Genomic DNA, 26,956 nt, shown 5'->3' with positions numbered 1-26,956 from the left:
GCAATTAATATAAATTCTTACCATCTAATATTTATTCTGGCCACTTATATTCTGACCTTTTAATATAAGTTCTGACCACAACCGTATTAAAATATCGAATTTTAAAGTATGGAAAAAATTGGCAAATCGAAATTAGCTGAGATATTTTCAAGATCTTTATTTTTAAGTAAAATATGTGAATTATCGTATCACAAAATAGTTGTATCTGTACCGTAATAATTATAATTGTAAACTATTGAACGAAGGTCGTTTTTGTAGTCTGAAGGAACTCTGTCGGAATTTATCTAAAATAATAATTTAATAGATAATATCAGAAAAGAGTAACTAAACGAAAAATATTTTTTGGAACATTTCATTACAATGGTATAATAAACAGAAGTATAATGGAAAAAATATGCTAAAACGCAAACGTTTCTGAGATGATATTTTTCCTAAAAATAAATGATAAAAGTCGTAAAGTAATCTATGCAATAAAACATTCAAAGAACTCATCTTCATTATGAAGAAGACAATATTAATTTGCATGTTTCAAAAGTTGACCTTGAGCGACCGAGAAAATGCTTACAAAAACAAATATATAACTGAGAAAAGGAATTTGGTTTCGGCCGTCGCCGATAGATGTCTCTATCTGCGCTCGCGCTAATAAACTCAACGAAAAAGATACTTTGCCAATGATTTTCATTAATATAGTCATTAAAAATATATAAAAATGATCAATTATATAATTTTGTGCGTTTATTGGGCGAGAATTGCGCATCTGTAATGTATATCGGTCGTAACGCCGGCTAGTGAGAAATAAGTGTCAGCTGATTAGTCGCTCGTGTGGCGTCGGTTTGTTGGCGCGTATTCGTCGCGGAACCGGCCCCGATGTCCGACATTGCGAGCGCCGTTTGCCGGTTAAATATGTGACAATCCGCGACGCTTTTCGCGATATACATTGACGACGTTTTATAAACAAATCTGAGACAAAATGGCGGCCGGCTCGAATAGGTGCGAAAGCGCCAGTATACCGATCAATTGTGGCACAAATCGACTCCCAGAAGAAGACGATACGTAAGATTCGATTAGTAAAATTCAATCGTTATTGTTAATAACGTTATTATGGCACACGAATTATTTTATTACAAACCTAGTTACACGTCAACCATGGCGAAGGTGATGAAATGTCAAATTAGGCATGTTTTTTTATTAAAAAGACCATAACAAATTAAAAAGCGGCCATCGTGAAATTCCACAAGCTTAAAATAATATTTAAACATACATGTTTATGATAAATTCTATATATTAAAAATGTTTTTTTGATCAAGTTTTAGAAAAACCAATAAATTAATTAATTAACATAATTATATTATTTTAACGATAGATCGTTTATTTGGCTGAAGAAATGACGTTTGAATTTGTAATTCAACCAAAACAATCGATCCTTAACTAAAAATATAATAATTAAATTAATTCATTGCTATTATTATTTACCTTTTTTGATTACAATTTTAAATTTAACCACCGTGACCAAAATCAGTGTCACATGAAGCAGGAAGCGACGCTAACGACCGAAATTCTCGTTTAAAAGTACTTCATACATTTGGCTAGTTCAAGGGCATTAAAAATTATGTTTAATTGCGATGTATTTTTCAACAACGAATCAGAGATTCTCCAAATGTACTGAATAAAATTCTCCAAGCCTCTCGGTAATAGGCGGTGCAATCCGACCGGTTTTTATTCATATTATATTATCACAACACTTGAACATCTCACGTGCTTATGTACAACAAATGCGCCGTGTATTATGTCAGTTAATTTAATTATACCCACAATATGCAATTTAATTATAGCCACATCGGACTACGTTAGAAAGGTTTCCATTATTTGTATCGTGCCCCGGGCGAAAGTTTGACCTTTCACGTGAGCGCCTTTTGTTGTTATTTGTGGGTAAAAACACAATAAACATAACACAATCAACAATGGATACTTTGCATAACTGATTGTGTTACATTATATTTTATACGAAACATAATATTACGCGAAAAAATATAACACTTTCGATAAATGTGAAAACGAACGTTTCAAAAAAAAAATTTGTTTTTAACGGATGGCAACATATTTTTTTTAAATTACGTTATCAGCATAAATGGTTTAAATTGTTGCATTTGCAACCATACCCAATGGGATTTTCCCTAGACTGTTCTGTTAAATAACCCACATACTTGCTATCATTTTATATTGCTATACAACTAAACTTAGATTAAAATGATTTCATAATTTCCAAATTGACAACATGCATTTTATACACTATCTAGATAAAATAAAGTTTATTTTGTTGTGTAAAAACATGTTAAAAATGCAAACAATTAATCAGTAAATAAAACATTATATATTAACGGTATTTGATACGTTATCAAATAATATTAAAGGAGAGAGGGGGGGTTAATATATAAAAATACATTAAAAATGTAATATTAAACTCGGAGATCTTTAAAACCATATTGGAAATTACCTATCTGCTTCATGCTTAAACAAGTGATTATGAAACTTATACCAGGAAAACCGACAGAAAATGTCACTTCATACCGCTTAGTATCGATTTTCCCAGCTATTTCCAATATATTTGAAAAACTGCTTTTATGTGCTTTACTATTTTTCACCAGTTTGGCTTTCAGAAATACTATTATAGTATAATATAAAGGTCTGGCTCGCGGGCCGTATTAGGCCCGCAGAACTATTTTGTCTAGCCCTGTCAAGCGGAATTGTCCTCCTTTATCCTTCTCGGACAAAAAAATCCGAGATATCTTTTGAACCAACGTATGCGGCTCTTTGGTATATTTAATGTGGCTCCACGGTAGCTTTTTCAATTTTAAATTTATTATTATAATTAAAAAATATTTTTAATTTTTCTTATATTTATTTGATTTTTACTCGAATAATCAACTCGTAGTGTCGATATCAAGAATGCACTTAGAAACGTAATTTCAGCTTTTTTCAGAGGGGGGCAAAAATTGATCAATCAGTGGTCGTTTTTTTAATATTTTCATTTCATTAAAGTTTATAATATTTCATTAAATGACATGCATTTTTCTGGGCCAGTTCTGGCCCTGTTTAGAATCTACGTTAAAAGCAATAAAATCGTGCCGTCGTTTCAAATCTAGTATTCATATTAAGATTTTTTATAACAACATCACGATTTACAGTAAGTGAGAATCGAATGAAGCGTATCTAAACCGACCAATAGAAGAGCGCATATAACTATTATCCTTTCTCAGAAGTAAAAAATCCACGTCAAAAGCAATAAAATCGTGTAGAAATTGACTTGAAATTGAAGACGGTCGAAGAAGCTGGGAAGCATGCGTGCGGGCAAAAGCTACGCCTGATTCAGCATAAGAATGTTAAGGTAGCAATTGCGACCTCGTCCAGTGATATAAGCGCGCGAATGAGGGTCATCTATTCATAGATGATCTATGTATAATATTTTCATAACCATTATATTACAATTGTTGTTACAGATTTATTTTTATCCACACTGTACAAAACACAGTTTTTAACTTGCTCGATTAAAAACCAAGTAATCGATTTTCATTAAGGTAATGAAATCTATTAATTAGTTTCCCATATCAAATATCATGTGTCATGTTTGTAGAATCGGTTTCAGTGTCAAGTACTACACTAACATGGTCTTATCTGTAGATTATGGTGATAATAGACTTTTTTAAGTTATAAAATACACATTACATCCAAGCCTAGTATTATCTATTCAATTTATAGAATTACACATTGCAATTTGCGCAATGCATTTGCTATGGGTTAAATGTTTCTCAAGGGAAGTCAAGTGCTGTACAATAAGCGACACAAGAGTGTGTCTAAAAATATGTTCTTATTTTCATCTGAAAGTCGCGCAATTGCGAGTGAAAAATTTCAGACTAGCCATTTGCTAAATTAAATTGAGGCTAAATGGAGTTATAATTAGAATATTGTTTACGGTCAGAATTAATGTAGATATGTTTTTGAAAGATGATCATAAAATTTGAACGAATTTAGTGCGCTGGAATGGTTATATTATAGGAAAATTGTATAAATATATAGGTCGGTTTCAATAACAGTGTACATAATTAACTTTAGCGTATTCCGAGTATTAAGCACAAATAAGGTATCTGCATATTCTTTTACGCCTACATTGCGTGGTATTTTATACCTTTTTTTGTAAGCTTATGTGTATTCATGTCATTTTACATATTTAAAATGTGTTTAGTACGACGCTTGTGTATAGGTTTTTATTTAAAACATTTTTTGCCAATTTAATGGAATTTTTCTTGAATAGCATTCTATTGAAAATTAAGTTTTAGAAATAGTTCAACAACTTAATTCTGCGAATAAGTGTACGTACATATTTTTATGTGAATTGCTTATTGATCTATTCTCAGATATACTTATTTTTAAGAACATAATATCATTAATCATAAAATTGATTTTGAGGGTATATTTATAAATTATTATTCACAATAAGTAACATAATATGTGAAGTTAAAAATTAATAATAAACATAGCCTATATACTATGCTTCATTTTTAATACTAATAATACAGAACTCTAGAACAATTAGGCATATTTATAAATCGGATAAATTTAGCATATTATTAAAAAAATTGAAAATTTTACACAGACAAATAAAAACATTTGATCAAAGGCCAGCAGTTTAGTCACTTGATAAGTTACTAAATGTAGTTTGGTGTTAAAAAATATTTACTAGTTGTAGAAGTATGATTGATAGATTGGAATGGTTAGATATTCAAGAAATATAGGATATGAATGTTAGAAAATAATATATTACTATAATATTTCATAAGAAATAAATATGTACATATTTATTACTAGAAATAGAGACAATTTAAGGATAGTTTGGTTTAAGAAAACGAGTACGGCCAGGGGAATAATGAACGGATGTGCGAATTTGTGTTATTCTATTTCTAGAACAATCCGCAAGAATACAAATGTAGCGGGTTTTCTCAATAGAATAAAGAAACACATTCGTGCAATAAAAAAAATTATAATAATAGTATTATTTAAGATGCCTTATAATTGTATCCATAATTTCAATATAACACTATTTGGAAAGGCAGCTATATTTTTATTTACTACTTTTGATCCAAACACCGATAATTCCCCTCTGACTTTAAATATTTGTTCAATGCATTATTATATCCAAAAATGTCAGCTCAATATACGAGATATGACACACATGAGGAGTTTTTAAATAATTTTCGTGTTTTGAGGCCGAAGGGGTGTGACTTTGCAACCAAATAGACGCCGTGTTTATTTTAACTGGTACAATTTACTACAGTATCAGAAGTAGTGTCTTATCACGAATGCGGCTTTGGTAAGTCGGATAGTATTGGCTGACGTGTCGAGTTGTATTATTGTCGGTTGTGATGTTTTCTGAGCTTGTTTTCCTGGCTTGTCTCTGCTGTGACTGCGTGGTGTCTCCCGTGATATCACACAGTTTATAATGCTGGTTCGAAATAGCTCTGTTGAATGGCAGATGAGGATGTTTGCAAGCAAATTGCATCGCTTCTTGAACATACCTTCGAAACGTGTCCATGCCTTAGAGTGAGCGGCAAAAATGGTTACTTCGGCGATCAGTGACCAAAGAGCGAAGAACAATAGTACGCAGGGTTGAATGTATTATCTAGCGCGCGTCCTTTCCACACAAAAAGTAGTATTCGACGGTACTTATGGGTGGTTAACGTCTCGGGACGAATGTGCGAAAGTGGTTCCTGCAATGTCACCAATTATTGACGCTCTTCGCTGCAACTCCCACACAATAAAGGATAAAGTAGATCCGAAATATTGAAAAAAATAATACTTGTTTCGGATTTTGAGGCCAAATGGGTGTGGCTTTTCTGCCAAAATAGACGCCGAAGAACTTGTAACAGTTCATTTGTACAATATACAAAAATAATATCGTTGAGTTGTAGATATTGTATTCTGAGCGAGTGATTTGTTGAGGTTTCTTGTGTTTCGGTCTAAGTCTGGTTGTCTGCTCTCAATGCCCTCTCGTCTAGAATCACCTGATCGTCTGCTAATATGACAAAGTATCAGATCTTTTATATTATTGATTCAAAACGTCTCCGGCGAATCGCAAAAATGCCGAAATCGATTGGTTAATTGCATCGCTTATATATTCCATCCTCTTGTTAGTTAGTCATTTTGTCCAAACGAGTTGTTATTTTCTTTATTACGCTAAAATATGGCCTTAACGAAACTGCGCAGCTGAACGAACACACACACTTGCGTCCTAATTAATATAAAATAGTACAAATATTTTTTTCGCTTTCATTAAACCCAGATTTTTTTATCCATTTTGAGGTAATTTCCTCTGTATCTTTAGCTACTGATTTATTACGATGCACGTTTCTATTATATATTTTGAATCAGGAAATGATTTGCTAAAGTACAGGTATGCGTTTAGCATGATTTTTTATAATCGACTCAATATTATGTTTACCACACAACATATAGTAGTGAAGTCAATAATGAATGAAGCGCTGTCTATAACAGTAAGATTTTTAATCGAATATACGCGTCAGTTCAAAAAGCTTCTCTGTAAAATAAATTCCATGGTGTTATTATTGAATACTTGACGCAACGATCGGCTTATCATTCACAGAAAATGAGAGTAGACAAAGCCTTGAATTAGTTAGTGAAAATCAGATAGATAGTATGTCTATATGTTAAACTCAATCGAAATATTTGACCTTCCGTATTATAAAAATAATGAAGTTTCAATCTTAATATGAAATATTTTGACTGGAAAGTTCGCTCGATATTTATAATATTATAAAATAAATATGTACATATTTTCAATATAGGTATATATGATATGTCTGATATTGATTCTAGACACCGCATATATATATGTACATTACACAACTGTAAATAAGTACCAACTATATCTAATATTTTTATCAAAACTATTATGAACTATAATACTTTTGGTTGTGTTTCTATAATTCAGTGTGATTTTAAATATATAGTGGTTATAACAATCAATTTTATTGTTATATGTGTGAAAAATCTAAAATTATTGTTATAATTTAGAGTATGTGTGAATGAAGTTTAACCATAACATGTAATTATTTTTTTTAACCTGTATGCGGTTTAAAAAAAGCAAAAAGCGATAAACTTCAATCTATATGTGGTTTCTAAAAATCAGAATTTGATTGTAGATGTGTTGAATGAAATGAATGGAATATATTCACTATTAGAAACCACTAAATACGCAGAATATATACATATGCCTAATTCAATCTGTCTGATGTTCATATTTTCATGGAAACCATAAAAAAACGTTATTTTATACAATGGAATCCATATAAAATTCGCATTGATTGTTCGCAAAAATGTACTTATAAACAACTAATGGTACAACATAGATATTTATTTTCTTTACATTAAAACATAATGATTCGAGATGTTAATTTTAAAAACTCTCACGAGTCTTATAGCCATAGTTCAAATAGTATATATGTATTACACAAAGTTACACCTTAAACCTCGGAAACGGCTTAGTTCCGCGCGCAATCAGACAGTTTCCCCAGGATTTATCGTTTATCGGCGTTTATCGCACTTTTGCAATGTTTGATTGTATTCGGTAAACGCCCATTGCCATATGTCCCTTAACTTTATAAATTTCACGTTAAATCCTCCTTAGATATAACATTTCTTCCACCGTTGGATTTCTGTGTATGTAATATTGAAATATACATAATATAGACGAAATTCCCGGTAGGAAACGCTGTGTCATCCTCGTAAAGAGATTCACCATTCCGATGTGTATGTAACATATTATACGTACACGTGCCACGCCAAAGTACTTGTGCTGTTATCTGATAAATTTCGCATTTGATGGAATCCATTTGACTAATGGGCTGCACCCACTCGACGCCGATTCGACGCTGTCTTCGGAAATTCGCCATAGGTATTGCTAATGTGCGTGTAAATTTGTTTTGTGGTTGTTTGGTAAAATTTATGGTTACACGATTTTTTGGGAGTTGATTAGAAACTGTTTTTCAATTACTAGATGTGTCAATAGAATCCCCTGAGGTCAACTATGAGCATCATTATTTTTTTTATATATTGAAAATAATGTATGTTTTACAATTACACTATAGAAATGTTTTACTACATTGTTCATAAATATAAAAATAGCTAAACGTTATATTCATTTCAAGGAAGCCACTTTTTAAATATAGTAGATATATTTTAAAAGATCAGTAAAATCAATCGTTTATCAAAACTTTTACAATGACAAAACTATACAATCAATTGAACATACTACAAATTTAATTCATATAAAGTCGGGTTTGCGAAACAGTTGCGAAACGTCCATTTGCTGTTCAAACCCAAACCTAACCTAATGTTCTAAAACTATTACTATTAAGTCCAAAATATTACTCTCATGGGAAAATAAGCGGAATAAATATCTCTCTCAGGAAATATGCGGAAAGTACAGACAGATGCTTTAAAGTTTGTCTGCACTTCGATATTACACATATGTTTTAAATATATGATAGCTATCCTTACTGATATTACTACGAACTTTTGATACAAAAGTATATTCAAACTGAATTTTGATCAATAGGAGAGCGCAAAAACAATTATCACATCTCAGAAGTCAAAAATTCACGTCAAAAGCAAAATTTGTAGCAAAAAAAATATAAGTTGAATCTCATCGAAATAACCAAATACGGACGAGTGTAACTTTAACAATTTATTGGCGATACGAAGCGTCTTCAAATATATAATATTTCCACTACCTGAAATCTTTGCGAAATGCTTAACATTGCTGCAAAGGATTTAAAGAAAAAATCTAACATCTCGTGTGGTATTCTAGTGCTATTTTGCTAGAAGCGTAGCGTGTGTTAAATGTATACTAAGTGTCGACAATCCGTCGATGCTCAGCTATTTTCATTTGCGGTCCGTAAATGCCCTATACTTTAGGGCATTTTAAAGCCTATATCGAATGAGGGACGCAATCGCAATTTTCTAGAGTTGCGATTGCCAACTCTAGAAAATTGCGATTGCGTCCCTCATTCGATATAGGCTTTAAAATGCCCTAAAGTATAGGGCATTTACGGACCGCAAATGAAAATAGCTGAGCATCGACGGATTGTCGTGCGATTGCGTCCCTCATTCTGAGATTGCAGACAAATCGTCAGCGCTCGAAAACGCGTGCAGATTTTAAATGAGCTTGCCAGACAACATTATGTTCCAGACGATAGCTACTATGTGTATCTAGAAGAATTTATATTTCATATTAATTTTCAATGTTCATCAGTATAATTAAAAATATCGTGTGCATTTTTAATTACAATAAGTGTGTTAAAGTGTATGTGCAAGTATATAAATGCATGTTTGAGCTAAATTTATGAATGTATATGAAATGTTTAAGCTAATTTGAATAAAGGTCTATTGGGGAAACCTGGGATGACGGTGAGATTTGTAATTAATAAATAAATTTAAAAAAAATGCATATCAGTCGTCGATTATTTTAATCACCAAATGAGTATTTTGTCAAAGCAAACGCCTTTGAAAAATAAAAACAGTGAAACCTCTAATAATTCATTCCGGAAATGTAAACACTCGTATATCAAAGCAACTTTATTATAATAAATATGGGAATCTTAAGTTGATACGTTTCAGAACCCAAAAATATAAATATATAAAATACAATGGATTGGTGTTGCAAGAATCTTAATCCTAATGAACTTGAATTCGTCTTCTCTAAAAGAAGAATCATTGTCTCTGCTTTGGGATAAAGTGATGCAATGCTTACTGCTCGTATTGCAAAACATCGCTCGTTCATCAAATGAAATTGATTAAAAAAATTGTAAATTAAGTTACTAGCAACCTGCGGTTCCAATTTATTATATTTGAAACTAAATTATTAATTTAATCTTTGATGCAAAATATTTTTTTACAAAATAAATATTAAATATAAAATCGATGAGAAACTATGCTTTATTTGGTATATTTATAGTAAAGTAAAATGATAACGACGTATGCTAAAAAAAATCGTAAGACTTTTGGAAATCAGATATAATATAATATTTTTGATCGGAACCGACAATTCCGCGTATTATCATGATGTGGTTTTAATGCTAATATAAATATAGCTTTACAGTAATCGATTATTTTATATAATCTTGGCTTACAATTAGACATCGGACATTTATTCGCAATACGGGACATAGTACAGGTCCGCAATTAAAAAAAATGTTTTATATTGATAATTTTTACGGTGTCAAAATCCGGTCAACTTTGGACGTAAAAAAATTATGATTATAACATACAAGCAAACATTTACAACTGGCTCTTAGTAATTATTTTGTTGCGCCCTTGTACTCTATACTTAAATAAATAATACTTGGTATATAAATTAATATTAGCTAATCTATGCAATCGATCAAGCTGTCAAATTTTTGGTTATCGCTTGTTTGTTTGCATTGTGATTATACGCTGATTTATTTTGTGAAAGTATGCCATCAATTCGTTATGGACGATTAAAGATATTGTATATGTTTAATAGGCGGTTAAAAGCATGAACATTATTAAAGTAATATATACTTTAGGTTTTGTTGTATTTAAATATATTTATTCATATGTGATACAATTCTCATACGCTCGGGTACGCACGCTGAGTCGTTTTATGTTCACTATCCGAATGTTTGTCTGCTCTATGAAACAGAGAAGTTGAATTACCGTTTAAATAGCGATGTGTTTTTACCTATAAATCAATAAGTCTAAAAATGGTAGAGATTTGTTTTGTTCAATTTACAATTTTATGTTGATTATATTAGAGATTCAGAAAAATGTTTAATTATCAAATGTCGTATACATATCGGAACCAAATTTTTATGTTCTCTAGTTTCCAATAATATTATTTTTGTATGCGGTTTTAAGTGACACGCTGTTAATTATAAGGCACATAAAAATTATCTATAATACTTTCAAAATCTACGGATCGTGTATGTTCCTTACCAACAGCTGTAATATATTTTTTCTGAATACACTTGTCCACGCGACTCGAGGGAATCATATCCCAGCATACCTTATAAGAATTTTGTGAGAAATAAAAATGGATAGTATTTATTTAAAAGTATATGAGGAACCTTTTTTAGATCTTTTTTTAATAAAAGTGAGTCGGTTGCATTATTTGGAAATCAGATTAAAAAAGCAATATGGTACACCTCGAGTGTGTAATACAAGATAAAACCCAAAATTTGAAAGGCTTTTTATGCATATGAATCAGTCTGACACCAAAAAAAATATTAAATTAAAGTTTTTTACAATCCTAAGTATAATCTATTTTAATGAATACTTAAATTTCTTCGGCCAGAAGTATGAATTTTGTATTATGAATAGCTTTCTTATTATCATTAATTAATAGAATAAACATTAATAGACTGAGATTATAACATTGAAGAAATCCAGATTGGCAATGTATTCAGACGACTTGTGTAGCCAATTTATTTCAAAAAAATTAATAATCTTATGTAAAAACCTAAATCTATCCATCCTATTCTGTTAGATTTAGTAAGCTGTTAAGCTCTAATACTTTCCATGTTTTCATTGCAATGCTAGTTGGCGTATTTGAGCTTGACATACAACCAATTATCAGCACGACTGGTATAAGTCGCTGCCTATTTACCCGAAAGACCTAGGTTCTAATCCATGTGGACCTTGTGTTTTTTTTTTAATTTCCATCGTGTCTGTACACGATGGAAAACTAATTCTCCTATTAGAATTAGTGATTATATACCTATATTTTCCTAATCTCACGAATAAAAATATTGTGGTGATTAATTAATATATAAAAAATGATCTTATAATGAGCTATTTTAGCTCATAGAGAATATCTTATATGTATTCAACAACAAAAAAACAGATTCTTGGAATATTGTCTGGACACAGTGACTAAGATAACTGTTGTATGGATTTTTTGTTTAATGTAGAATTTGTCTAGTCGCTACTAATTTATAAGGAAGATGTGTAGCATTTTTGTACTGCCAGAAAATTTCTCTGTGAATGTAAAATTATAGTTCATGGCCGACTATCTTTCCATAGCATCTTCTCAATGTTTCTTATCGTTCTAAGAAAGCGTTTAAATAATTCTGGGAGTTTTGAAAGTTACTCGTAACTTTTTCAATTGCAGTGTTGTACTGAGGGGTAAACTCGCCTTGAACAAATTAATAATTTATCAGCTTTGGATAGTTAAGTAAACTTCAAAAATATTCTTGGAATAACTATTGATCGATTGCATATCGAAATTTTCAAGATTGCTTCAGAAATTAACTTTCTCTTATAGAAATATTTATATACAATCCTATGTAAGGAATAATAAATTCTAGTTCATCTGCCATTCATATATTTTTAGTCACCACAGTAAACCATAGATAATTGGATTATGTACAATAAGATTTAACGCTTAAGTGATATTTATATATAAAAAATAAATAAACAATTAAAGATAAATTGTTATATATTTTTTTTATTAAATTTATCAATGAATGACCTCATATGTATCAAAGTATGGCAGTCATCTTTTTTAGAAGATAAGCTCTAGATACAAAATTCGTCAAAGTCAGAAAGATCAGAAAATCAGAAAAATAAGGAAAGTGAACCTAGGGTTCTCAATTCGAACTATTGGACAAAAATGGATCAAATATTAAAATATATTCACACAATTTGCACATAAATGAAATTACACGCGAGCGAATTATATTATATTATAAATTATTTGCGTCTTGAAATAACAAACACATAAACGTAAAAAAAGTTTTTGAGATAAGCGTTAAACGATATAAAAATGTGAGCTTTTCCAACATTTTGTTTCGTTCAACGAACAAATTCCGCGAATTTCGATCATAGTAGATACCGCCAATAAACAATTTATTCACAAATGTCTTTCGAAGGCGTAAAAGCATTTTTCTGTGGAGAAGAAGCGTTTAATTGTTTCGCATTTCGAAACATAATAAAGGTCCATAGATTTTACTCGAGTATATTGAGAGAAAAAACGACTGTGTTGCTCAAGTATACAAATTGTTTCATTCTAAGATTTTTCAAATTTCATTCGAGATAGTATAAGCGAATATTCGATCAATTATTCGAATATCCGTATAGTTGAAAATCGGGTGAATTATTCGAATATTCGATTGAGAACCCTGGTCTTCAGAATTTCAGATAGTTTATTATTTTAAAGTGATTTACCTTTCAAGTTTTTCACACATCTAATTGATTTCGACTAGAATGTCACCATGATTATCAAATGTTAATAAACTGCTTGACTGATTGAATACAGACGGTCCCGCATCTTGGTTTTTATGCAGTACAAACTAGTTAGGTGCTGCCAAGGGTATCCGATCAATAATATGTAATAGAATGTGTAAGAGATACTCAAGTATCAAGTGGAAAGCATAATTGTATTTTATTTATTATCGAATTACTGAGTGTCATTCACAACGGGAGGCAATTAGATATCAATTATTTTTTTATGATCAATCTATTAGTCGTTGGTAGTTTTTATTGTTTAATGTAATGTATCATCTTCAAAAGTATCTATCCAAGTAGCTTATTGCTTACTTATATGTGTTGTCACTTATTATAAATTAGACTTTGGAGTCTAACAATAGTCACTTTGTTTAGTCCTCTCATGACATTGTTTGTTTATAAAACAGAGAGTGCCTAGAATATCAATGCTCTCAAAATTATTATCAATCGAATTGGAACTACGTAGAATCTAATTGAAAAACGTGCGAAAACACTGGAGAGTCATTCGAGAAATTTTTCACAAAAAATAAATAATATCATCAAAATGATCGTTTTATACTAGTCGTTTGAAATAGAAACGAGCCATTGTCTAAGAAGCTGCGAAACGCATTGTAATAATTACTGTTATAATGAAAATCTTGACGATAAACACTTTCGATTTCTTTGCCAATGTTCGTTGCCAATTTCGCGTTTTCGCCTGTTGTGTTTATTTTTATGTAATTTATTTAGAAGACAGGTGTTGTTCCTTTTCAAGTATATAAAAAAACGATAGTGAATTGTATATTTTTTACTCGAGCTAAGAGTCACTTAATGCGTTTTCACTAATTCAACTAAAGAAAATTTAATAATAGCTTTAAAAAGTGTTGTAAACATACCGACAAAATTATATGTTCATAACATTGGAGTAATGAGCAAATATACGCTCGTCTGATCGTTATTTTAGTCAATAATTTTTGTCAGGCAATTAATATACTGAGCCATAAAAATATTTATTTTGTAAGTGACTTTTTTTTTTTAGTAGTAAATAATTACATTCTTAAGCTTTTTTACACCGGATAACAAAATCAAATGTTTTAAGGATCTACCTATATATAATAAATGTAATATTTCCTAATAATTTATACTCTTATTTAGAATGTTAATTTATCAAATAATAAAAGAAAAATATTAAAAAATATTTTCTTTAAACTAAACTGATACTAAAGGTAAATTTAAACTAAACTGATATTTTTCTTAAAATCCGTCGAAGCTGAGGGCCATTTGTGGGTGTAGTTTTCAAATGGTGGGCGCAGTCGGCCAAGGAAGAAAGTTTCGCGAATGGTGGCTGTAAATGGTATGCTATGAGGCGTTCAAATGAGGCTCGACAAGCCAAGAGCAGAAACTTACACTAGATAGTGTTACCGGCCGCAGTGACGGCTTAGGTCGAGAACGAAGGTGGAGTAATTCGTTGGCACACAGCTATCTATGCGAAGCCTACAAGGTGTTATAGCTACGGGTCGCTAGGGGGCTGGTAGACAAGGGCCTATGGCTGACGGTTCTATTTTTTTGTTTAAGTTTCACTCGGATTTATTTAACACGTTACTTAGCTTTTTGAGATGTTAAGGCTTTCGTATCGCGCCTTTTCTTACTCGCATCTTGTTTGCCGACGTTTCGATCACCGACGTTGGGATCATCATCTCAGCCGCCGCACACTCTTGAGATGTGTCGTTTTTGACTCGATCTTGTGTTTTTATTATATTTATGTTTGTTCGTTACTAAGGGAATAACAAATGGATTCATTTTCGTATTGGTTTGTTTATAAATTTATATTTATATGAATTTTGTTCAAATTTAATTTAGCTTTCGCGTCATCTTTTTTATTTAGTGCTGTCTTACTTTTAATTTTGCCTAAAGTTTTAGTTGTATCAAAGTTTATATGATGATTTTCATTGAAAGTGTCGTTTGCCAAGCTGATTTTTCATCAAAGCATTTTATCGCGTTTCTATGTTCTATCTTTCTTTCTGAAATCCTACTGTTTGTCTGACGAATGTAAATTTTGTCACAATCGTTACAAGAAATTTGATACACATGTTTGGCCATAATAATGTGGCACCCCAATAAATGTGTTATATCTTAAAGAATCATGAAAATATAAATAAAAAACCAATTTAGATTGCTTAGTGTTTATTTTAAGCTTATTTTTATTATTAAGTAGGTCCACCTCTAGCTTTAATTACAGCTGAAACCCTTTTTGGCATACATACTGTCAACTAATGAAACAATTTTCTCCATTCCATCTGCAATTTTTCTCGCAGTTTAATTTTGGGTTTGCAATTGTATTGGGCAACATTTTCTTCTAATTTTGGCCATAAATGTTCTATAGAATTTTAGCCTAGTGACTGTGTAGGCCATCCTAAAAGCGAAAAACTGAATAAAATATCTTCATTTGAAGTTTTGATTTTTTTCTTAAAAGTCATAAAAATGTTCAACATATGATTTCATTTCCTTATGTAGAGGTTGAAATCGTTTGGCTAGAAATTTTGGTAGTTGTTGAGTAGGTGCGTGAACTGCACTAAAATACACCTTACAGTGTGTAATTTTACATACAAATCTAGTTAACTTATTACTATCATTTTCACAAAGATGTGATATAATATTATTTGTAGTGTTATTTAATATACTAAAAGCTACATATTTTGACGACTATTTGAATATTTGTTTAATAGTCAACTTCAAGATATGTATAGTTATAGTTATTTAAAAGTATCCCGCATTGCGGTATTTTTATATATTCTATAGTTTCCACCTCAAAATAATATAATCCACCTGTCACTTTTTGTACTTTGTTTATTACTTAAACGTCCTTTCTCTACCTTGTACAATTTCACTGTCACGTAAGAAAGTTGCAGGAATCGATGTTGAACTTGTTGAGCGGTTACATAAAAGTTCTGTAACCTCAGTATCGACCTTTTCGACCTTGCACTACTTAGTTAAATTCAATGACTAAGTAAATATATTCTAACCAACCGATTAGATACGATTAACTAATACATATAGCGACTTTTCATTTATCTTTAGCATCTTAATTTTCTTAAATGTATAAGTAGTCAGGAAAATTTATGTAGTGCAGAAAGTATAACAAGAGTTCTGAGAATTAAAATATAATTCAAAACGAAATTTTTCCATTATAAATACAACGTATTGTCTTTTAAAATCTTGTCCAATTTAAAATAAGCTATGTGAATTATATGTTATTCTAAGAACCATATAATCAATATCAAAATACATAATCAGATTTTCCAGTTTTAAAAAATGCATGATAAATAAAATAAGCAAATTTAAGCAGTTAGGTCCTAGTAGTCTTCTATTAGCGTCTGTATGAAAATTTTCACCGAATACCACGTTTACCTTTGGCCTGCGAGTCAAGGTCTCGAATCGTCATGTCTGCTTGGTTGAGTAGGTTTTTTTTTTGGTCGTTCGCGGTTCAACCACACGATACTATCGATCGCTCAGCGACAATTTCTCTGCTAAATATAGCCTGTTAATGTGTGAGACCTACTAAAAGTCGATTAATTATAACCACCCCCGAGAATGAAAACAACCCCCGAAGCTATTATTGTACGTATTATGTTCCATATACGTACACGAGTGATGCAAAAAAAGTTTGTACCTCGTAATGCTATAAATAAACATAAAATCGATCTTGTGTCAAAATAAAATGGCTAATACGTCAAAATGTTCATGGAGTTTTGTGATGTAATTTTGTCGTAATTGTATTCAATCTTTTATTATTTATTATTTTTATTTATATTTAGCGGATGCTCATTTTCATCTGCCACATATATTTGTATGTGTTTTGGATACTTTGCTAGTAACATAAAATTTATCATGAGGGTAAATTATTATAATGTTAAGCGACTTGTAATTGTGACTTATATTATTAGATTTAATCAAAAATATAATTCGCTGTAATTCAATTAGATTTTGAAATTAAACACATTCTTGCCTTTAAATATTCCAATCAGAATCATTGCCTCAATCACGCGTGTTCAATGAATTCACAACCAACCGCGTTCTATTGCATAGTTTTGTTGAATCAAAACTCCTTAGCAACATAATGAGGCTACCAACCTTGAAAGTTTTGAAATTCGCTATTATGAGTGTTCTCATCGTAGAAATGCTTCACGTTGTCTCCAAGTCGTCTTAAATATCGAGTTGAACTTGGGTTGATCGGGTTCAAAGTTGTGCTTGGTGGAGGTGCCTGAACTTTCGTTATTTTAAGTAGTAGTTCTGATTTAAATGTCTGGAGGAAGTTCATAAAATAACTATATTCCTGATAGAAGTGATTCATTACATCAGTGTTTTAGGGTATATATCATTCAAAATTGGCGGCGGTCTAACGTCCCTTCCAGTTCTTAATCATGTGATAAATCTCGATGATTCGGGGTGGAAACAGATTATTTGTTATTGTCTGATTTTTTTTTCTTTCCCTAATAAAATAAAGGGGAAGGAAGGAAGAAATCGATAACCAGATATGTGGCTTTATGCCAAGGAACTGGGAAATAAAATATTAGTCACTGTAAAAGCTCTTTGATTTTAGTTTTAAAAGAAAAATATTTCATAAATGTGTCATGAGTAGCTTTAAAATATATTATTAATATTTATTGTGAGTAATGATAAGAAATTATCTGGAAAATTAATAATATTTTTTATCACCAGAGATGCAGCCAGTGTTGAAAGAAAATGGAAAGCGTTGGATGCCCTGTCAGCTGAGTACGATCACCTCGGTTCAACACCTCCAAGAACAAGAATCAGAAATAAGGAAAAACACAGGTTAATTTACATATATGTTATTTATACTTCATTGAATGCTGATAAATAAAATCTAACTGTTATAGATGTGCAGTTGGTGAAATGTTGAGCTCGGTAGGATCTCCGAAAGTCGTAAAGTTCATAAGAAGAAATACGACTGATACCATATCAATCAAAAATAATTTATCTTCTCTAGACGTCTTAGGTATTATTATTTATAATTGTTTATTTGAACATATCCTTTCATTAAATATAAAATAAAAAATGTTGATTGTGTTTTGAAACAGAGAACAAAAGAGCAAAGAGAAGATCTTTAAAGACACTGAGAGGACATGAAAGAGATTTGAAGCTTGATATTGAAAAGTGTAAAGAGCAACAAATGGAGCAGGCGCCGCACCATATAGGAATTTCCACCATCACAAAGTTGGTATGTGCAATTTCTACATTCTATAGAACTTGTTTTTGTTCTATTACTCTATAAAATAGTCCATTTGATGATTTTGTACATCTTCAGATAAATATGTATTACTATCAAAATATTTTTAATTTCAGGTGGAGTCCAATAACCGCTTCAAATCACTTCATTCTCAACCCGTTTGTCACTCAGCATTAAGAAGCTTGGATAAACCAACAGACGTATTAGCTGACACATCTGCGGTGGTTGACAGCCGTGCTAATTTTCACAACGCTTTCAGCATGCTGATTAAAATGGGAAACAATGACAAGAATTGCAAAAGAACAGTTCAGTATTTACATACAAATAAAGCATCTCATTCCTTTACTTTAATATTTGTTAAATACAAAAATAGATATCAATGGAAGAGCATACTTGGCAGAATGAACTTAAGGATTTGATTTGGCTAGAGGTGAGCGCGAGACAAGCCGGTAGAACAGCCACCCAGCAAGACGCTTTCTTACTATCGAAAAGAGACATAGTTCCCGCATTATTGCAGAACATATTGGACTATAAGTGAGTCATATTTATTATTTTATATGCGTAAATTTAATTCCTAGATTGGCTCAAAATAATTTGAAAGTCTTATTTTATATTTTTCTTAATAGCTTTATATTTAAGAATAGTTTTGACTTTGAGGAACAAAAATTTATAAATAGAGTATGTGTTTATCCCAATAAAAATCTTCCTCTTTTCCAAATCTTCACATAAGATTTGACGAATCGTCTCTTAGTTGGTGTTCAACTCATCTACTTTCACTTGGACGGTCATTCAGGAATCTTTTGTCACAATTTGACGAACTTTTAGTGTCATCTTAACATTCTCAAGTCCATATTTATAACATCATCCAAACACTAAAACCGCAAAACTTGTTATCATTATACAGTTTACAACAATTTAAATTACAGTGTTCTCTAATAAACTGACAGAAATCTTCACTATTACTGTGATTTTTCTAGTCATATTTCATGCTAATTTTATACTGTAAAATCAATCCGCGAATTAAATTTGCTATAGTTGAAGTTCAATATCATTTTGTTTATTTAATTTTACAGATTTGTAAACGCAGAAAGCAAATGTCATGGATCAGGTGTGTGGACTACACAGACATCGGTTACAAGTCCTGATAGCGGTATCGGGAACAATTTGGACGACAAAAACATGTTCAATTCTAAACACGTTGAAAGCAATAACGGTAAAATGTGTATTAATTTCTCACTATTCAAGATTAATCTGTCAATCAGAAGTTTCTCTTTTGTGGCACTTGCACTTTCATCATTTTTTTATCGGGTTTTTATTAGGTAAAAAGCAAGTATTTAAGCTTGAATTTTCCGTCGAGTTAGATAGTTGTAGATTTTCACAGAGATGTTTATCAATGGGCATTGTGTTGTTTATAAAACGAGTGTAGATTTAGTCAAAGCAAATGATAGATTAAAATTTATAATGGCGAAGTTACTACATAGAGTCGTTGAACTTTGAGAGTGACCATCTGATATTTTTAATTCTATTTAAACACTATGCAATTTTCTTCAAATTTTTTAATAACTTTACAGAATATTATTCGGAGTGCTTATGCGTGGACTGTTCCGTTTGTTCTACAGCGGTAGGACAGGCTATGAGAGAGGTAGAGAACTTGTTAGATCTCTTATCGGAAGCTGAAGCTCTTTATCCGTCTACCAAAGCAATGGCTGTACAACATCCAATAATAGTCACAAATGAATTTATAAATAAAACTAAGGTAGAATTTATTTTATAAACCTAATAATATACTGATAGGTAATTTATTATTATTTCACATGAAATAATTACAGGCTATGTGTCTCTGGTACAACATTGTCCATCATCAGAGGTTAAAAATGCTCATCATCAAAAAACTGCTGCACAAACACAAATGGAAATTTTCACAGAAAAAAATTGAAACGTCGACACAAAATTTCAGGTTAAATATTGATTGAATGTTATTTATATTTGTGACATCTAAAATTAATATCAGACATTCTTTACAATGTAAACAAAAATGTGAAGTACATCTATGATACTATTATTTTATAATAATAGATTTAAAGCTTTAGATAACTTACAGATGTAGACTTGTCTCAAAAAAAGTTATATCAAAATCAGGCAAATAAAAAACAATTAGAGACTAAGGTTTGGTTACACGACAGGGATGTTATTTTAGATATTTTCAGGGGGGAAATAATATGCAATAATTGCATATTTTTATTAATTATCAGAACAATTCTGTGAACTGCCAATAATCAAATTGCTATTCAAGAAGTAGCTTGTTTTCATGCAGTAAATGTTTCAGTCTACTCGAAAGAAAAATTGTCTGCTAATAATTTCAGAAGCTACTATAATATTTATCATATTTTTATAATTTTTTCAATAGTTTACTATCAATATTTCAGCGAATGTATCGGTAGCAAGTCGACAAGTGAACCGAAAGTCAAGTTCACGGTGGAAGACTCCGACAAAAGTCCAGTTGTTAAATGCAAAAACGATAACGAATCAGACGATGACAACGACGTGAAACAATCTTCTATGATACACATCAAAATCACTGGAGCGAAATTAGACTCCAATGCATCCGAAGACGAAACTGAACAAAGCAGCCGAGATTCCACAAAAAGCGCTGATAGCCAAGTCCAAATTGAAAAATCGTTATTGAACGTCAGGTCTTTCAACAGCAAATGTGACTCTGCAAACGTTGACGAAACGCCCGACACGCCCAACTCTGAGCATTCGAGATCGCCGTACGAGAGTGTTGACTCGTCTGTCGGAAGCATGCACTCTAACGAGAGCGGTTTCATGTCGTCTGTCACTGAAAATCATGACGATTCTTTTGTTGATATCGTAGATTTTAATGTTTATAATATGGGTTCCCTTGGAGATTTGACTAAACTGAGACTTTACAATCCAAATCTGGTATCACCTTACAGGTAAATTATTTTATAATACTTAGATAAGATATCTGCTGACAAAATATTATCAAAAAAGGCAATTATATTGTTATAATTTTACAGAGATTACATCGAGAAAATGTTAAAAGTTCGAGGATTAAGAAGAGCGTTATATTTCCTTGAAAAGTTACACTTGGGCGTTTTAAAGAAAGCCAGAATGACATTGGAAAAATTCAAAGTATTAGAACTACTTTAATTTATTATAATAATATAACATAATAATATAATTACTTATAATAAATATTTTCCAGGAAGAAATTGTCCATGTCGATGAGAGCAATGACAACGTCGAGATAGAATCTGAAGTCATTCTTCGTAATTATTACAATGTTGATTCTTCTGACGATGACTTTGAGTATGAACGCCACACTCGATGTGAAGTAGATTTTCAAGAGCTCAAGAAAGAATGTGTAGAATTAAGAAGGTTATTAATTTATTATATATTAATAAAGCTATTCTTTCTTTACATATTAAAATTTACCGCAGATATGGAGCATGGTCTAGAGAAACTTTAGATATGTGTTTGCCTTCATATAGAAGCATTTTTTTGTTCCTATCTACTGTGCCATTGGAGAATATTCACGAATTTTTGTTGATGAGATTAGAAACAAAGCCTGAAAAACCATCGGCGTTATCAATTAAACAGGTAATTATTTATTAAATATTATTTGATTAATTTCAGATTATTTTCAATTATTGTACAATATACTTTTTAGTTAATATATGAATTAAGAGAAGGTTTAGCAATTGCCGTAAGATTAAGAAGCCGGTTTATTCGTCATGTTGATACAGCTTTAGTTGTAGAACCGAAAGAATCGAAGCATAGAATGTTTTACGAAAAAGTACTATCAACTTTTAATAATACATTGAATGAAATATATAAAGTAAGTATCTTTTTTAAAACCAATCTATTTGTTAAGAATATTTTTTAATAATAATTAATTAATTTCAGTTGTATTTATCCTATTTATCGGATTGGGCTGGAATGGAACATCTGCCTCGCACTATACTATCTAATGAATGGACATTTAACTATTATTTAGCTCAACGTTTAAAATCCGCAGCTACTATTGCTCCTTTGACTTTTTGGTAAGATATAAATAAACTATAGTTAAATTTAGAATGATAAATCTAACATAGATTGGTTTATAGCTGCTTAACCGTAAGACAGCTTGAGGGTGCAGCTGATAGACTGAAAAAAAGAGTCGCTGAACTTAGGCAAAAGACGGAAACATTTATAAAGAATGAAAGTCCTAATAATTCTATAAAGTAAGGATAATATAAGGATGATCCATTTATAATTTTATGTTAAATGCATTGATATGTATGTAAATTAAATGAATTTGATTTACATAAATATTTACAAAACATTAGAGAAATTCAAGTTAAAATGTCAACCCATCTATTCAAACTGATAATGAAGTTTTATTATTAAATACAGTATGCAATACAAATCTAAATTTTATATCAGAAAGATGAAAAAAACTATTAAATTTATCTGATAGCACACCGCCACGACACCTTGCAGATTAACTCGGTATTACTAACGTACCGTTTATTGAAACACACTCACTATACTATATTTGTCATACATACAATTTTAAAATTTACGTCACCTATTTTTTCTTGAATGTTTTCCAAATATTTGTTTCAATAAAATTAATTTAAAATAAGTATTTATATATTTTTTTAATGTAAACTTCCTAATGGATCATTATGTATACAATAATTTTTATATATATTTTATTTTCTATTTAATATATTGTATTTTAGATTATGTATCCTAAGAGTATGTCGTGATATGCAATGCTTACTCTCCGAAGAACGTGAGCGCGCTCTAAGCACAGCACAATTTGCTAGAATCGTATCAAAGCATCTCGATCACAACGTAGTTTTTAGAGAATATAGACAAAAGATATATGTATGTATATTGTAAATAATCATATGACATGATTTAAGATATATATTTGATTGTGAATTATGAATTTCAGAAAGCTATGGCTTGTGTCCAAAACATATTATGTTGGACCATAGATCAAATGCAACAAGCTACTGAACCTGAAAGACTCTTCGAATTGGACGAATGCGATAGACCGAGTGTACAATCGAGAACGCGCGAGATTGTATCACAAGGTTATAAATTCGGCTTTGAGTTTCACAAAGAAATGTGTCGCTTGATTAACGACGATAGTATGCAAGAAGGTTGCTATAATCCATACGCTCGAAATTCAATATCGACATATAGAAAATCAAGACTCACTAGAGCTGACAGTATCAATCTTGATAATTCGCAATATTCAATTGATGAAAATTATGCCTTTGTGCCATACACGCCGACGTCTAACCAAGAGTTTGTGTATACAACCTATAGTACGAAACCAACGAGTAGAAAGCAGTCTAGAGATGAAGAAGCTCTGACTTATAGCTTGTGCGGCAGAAGGATATCTTCTGAAAAGAAATATTCTTTCGGTAAAGATCAAAAGTTCAACACGACAATCAGCAATAAAGAATTGGCTGAGTTAAAACTGGAAGACTTTCAGAACGGAATACCTGGATGCGAATCGTGCAACAAGCTTTTGGTATGCGAAGATTTGTACAGTGGTATGCGAAAGACGTTAAATGATAAAGACGGTGATAACTGTGATTGGGAAGTACTCGTCAGCAGCGGTTTAGTCCAATTTGCAAAACAGTGGATGGATTTTGCTATGAAGCGTTGTGAGAGAGGGCGAGGTTTGAGACCTAGGTAAAATATACTCATTTTTAATGTTAGTACTTGACTATAGACCATGTTTTTTTGTTAAATAATTTATTTTTCAAGTCTATTTTGTACTTAAAAAGTAAGATAGATAAGAATTAATGGAATACTGAAAAATATCTAATATATTCAACACCTTCGGATTAGTTTTTGCTGTGGCAATCTACTTAAAATTAGGAGAATTTAAAAACTCAACTAGCTACTAGTAGATTTTCTATTGTCCTTTAAATTATCTTTCGAATAAAATAAATAGGCTATAACTGTCATAATCTCTTTTATCAAGACTTTTATGCTTTTACATTGATTGGCTATTGCTCATTTTTGAAAGCATGCATTGTAGATACTTAAATATATAAGTATTAAATGAATATAAATGTTTCAGATGGGCAAACCACGGTCTTGAATTTCTCATGTTGACTTGCGATCCTCAACATACGAAACACTTATCAGATGCAGAGTTTGAAGTAATTGTTTTAAATTATATTTAAGATTAATTCATATAGTTTTTAACTATTTACGTTTACCAGGAGCTTAAGTATATGATGGATAATTGTATATCTCACGTTATCGGCTCATCGAGGGGAGTTCCGGTTACAAATAACATTATTTCGCCTACTATAGTCGGTACGCCTCCTATTCAACGAGTCAGAACATCTTCACAGAACTCTCAGGTATGCATTCTAAAAAATATATGTTCAACTATCTATACTAATTTGTCAAACAATTTTCCAGAATCCTTTTTCAAACAAGGTAATAAATTCTACCACTCCGCCGACACCGCCAGTCGAGAATAATACACATTTATATTCTTATGAAACAGGTTCATTTATATACCAGTAGATAATTTATTCAATTTGTGATAAGAAATTCATTAACTGTTTTATATAGATATTTTAAGGCTAAAGAAGAAATTGTTAGCATTGAAAGAATTAGATTGTAAGCGAGATGATGCATTACGTAAAGTCGGAGCTATCGGTACCGTCAGACAAGGTACTGGCTCGAGAGATCATTTCCGACCACGTCCTGTCACATTCAAATGGCAGCGCGGTATCAAAATTGGTCAAGGACGTTTTGGGAAGGTAATTTATTATATTATTTAGCACTGTTTCAAAAGATATAGATAAAATCCCTCAACTTTAATTACTGCCTTGATTTGACTCATTATTGATTTTTATGTATTTTTAGGTATATACAGTTGTCAACACCGAATCAGGTCAATTGTTGGCGATGAAAGAAGTCAGTCTAGGGATCGGCGATAGAAGAGCCGTAGATCGTGCTGCTAATGAACTTCAAGTGCTCGAAGGCGTAGTACATCCAAATCTAGTGCGATACTATGGTGTAGAAATTCATAGGGTATATATTTCTAAAATCAGGTCAATACAAATCATGTTGATGTTAATTAAAATGTAATTCTACAGGAAGAAATGTTGATCTTTATGGAACTGTGTGTAGAAGGTTCATTAGAAAACATGATAGCTGGATGCAGCAATACTTCCGATGATGGTGTCAGTTGCAATGGACTTCCCGAGCAGCTGATTCGACGATATACTAGTCAACTTGTTTCTGCTGTAAAGGCACTACATGATCGTTCAATTGCACATAGGGATATTAAGAGTTTGTATCTTATTAAAATGCTTGATTATTACATCTATATTCAATATTACTAAAATGCTGTTGAAAATTTAGGTGGTAATATATTTTTAACCGATGGTGGTAATTGCTTAAAACTCGGTGATTTTGGATGCGCTGTTAAAATTCGCGCCAATACAACAGTACCTGGTGAACTCCAGGGTTATATAGGCACACAAGGTATTGTTTTATGAATCTAAAATATATCAAAGTTCTTCACAAGAATGTTGTACATTGAGTAAAAATAAAATATAAATTTTAGCGTACATGGCTCCTGAAGTATTTATGAAATCATCTGGTCATGGAAGAGCTGCTGATATTTGGTCTCTAGGATGTGTTGTTGTAGAAATGGCATCTGGAAAGGTATATATATAAATATTTTCATTAATTTCTAAATTATTTTTATTAATTTTTTATATATTCTAGCATCCGTGGAGTGAATACGATTCAAATTATCAAATCATGTTTGTTGTCGGCATGGGAAATAGACCTGAAATTCCTCCTTCATTATCTACGGAAGGTACTGATTTTTGCTTGGTATGTCTTCAGCACGATCCTATAGAGCGTGCTTCAGCAGAGAAGCTTTCGCATCATCATTTTCTTAAAGTAAGACTAATAAAATTTAAACACATCTAAAATAATAAAATACTTATTTACTTATTCAATATTATTTCAGGTCAATCGTACTGAATATTATTAACTTAAAAAATAATCACACGGAAGTAACCATTCAATTCAAGATCTCCACATTCCAAATCATTTCATTTATGTATAAGACTGAATTACGAGTTGCATATTTTTTTATATGTGTACCCCTATAATATATTTAGTTGTAATTATAAACAAGAAATATTGTTTTAAATGTGATTTATGATTTACATGTGATGATAATTTTTTAAAATATGGAATTTGACTTAAAACCATAAAGTGTGATTAACACTAACAAAGTATAAAGTAATATATATATATTTTAAAAATATATGTGCATTCTTCGTTGTACATAAGTACCTATATAAATTATATTGTGTTCACAAATAAATTATTTTTATT

The 26,956-nt window shown here is 31.1% G+C and overlaps 3 protein-coding genes across 3 annotated transcripts in view; 2 read left to right on the top strand and 1 right to left on the bottom strand.

The window, feature by feature from the left end:
• The window catches only part of LOC148239309 (chymotrypsin-like elastase family member 2A), a 21,641-nt gene extending 20,464 nt beyond the window's left edge, over positions 1–1,177 (bottom strand). Inside the window, exon 1 of the mRNA XM_088183482.1 lies at positions 1,130–1,177. The gene's annotated coding sequence lies outside the window, so the exon portion shown is untranslated. The remainder of the gene's footprint in view (positions 1–1,129) is intronic.
• Positions 1–26,956, top strand: part of LOC148239304 (uncharacterized) — a 278,456-nt gene that overhangs the window by 3,419 nt on the left and 248,081 nt on the right. The gene's annotated exons all lie outside the window — the stretch shown is intronic.
• On the top strand, positions 813–26,956 carry Mekk1 (mitogen-activated protein kinase kinase kinase 4). The gene is made up of 28 exons (XM_088182394.1): positions 813–1,053; positions 18,016–18,129; positions 18,195–18,313; positions 18,396–18,535; positions 18,661–18,849; positions 18,918–19,078; positions 19,618–19,757; positions 20,116–20,300; positions 20,374–20,501; positions 20,971–21,501; positions 21,586–21,700; positions 21,774–21,946; positions 22,009–22,168; positions 22,239–22,406; positions 22,475–22,611; positions 22,675–22,791; positions 23,296–23,443; positions 23,514–24,265; positions 24,660–24,741; positions 24,805–24,948; positions 25,010–25,097; positions 25,166–25,356; positions 25,463–25,630; positions 25,696–25,891; positions 25,964–26,086; positions 26,169–26,269; positions 26,333–26,512; positions 26,583–26,956. The coding sequence occupies exons 1-28, from the start codon at positions 971–973 to the stop codon at positions 26,604–26,606; spliced, it is 4,857 nt and encodes a 1,618-aa protein (XP_088038520.1). The 5' UTR covers positions 813–970; the 3' UTR covers positions 26,607–26,956.

Source organism: Plectrocnemia conspersa, unplaced genomic scaffold (assembly GCF_051122295.1).
Source record: "Plectrocnemia conspersa isolate PC_06_02 unplaced genomic scaffold, ASM5112229v1 ptg000001l, whole genome shotgun sequence".
NCBI lineage: Eukaryota > Metazoa > Arthropoda > Insecta > Trichoptera > Polycentropodidae > Plectrocnemia > Plectrocnemia conspersa.
The sequence above is the reverse complement of the archived record's forward strand: the minus strand, read 5'-3'. Positions and strand labels throughout refer to the sequence as shown.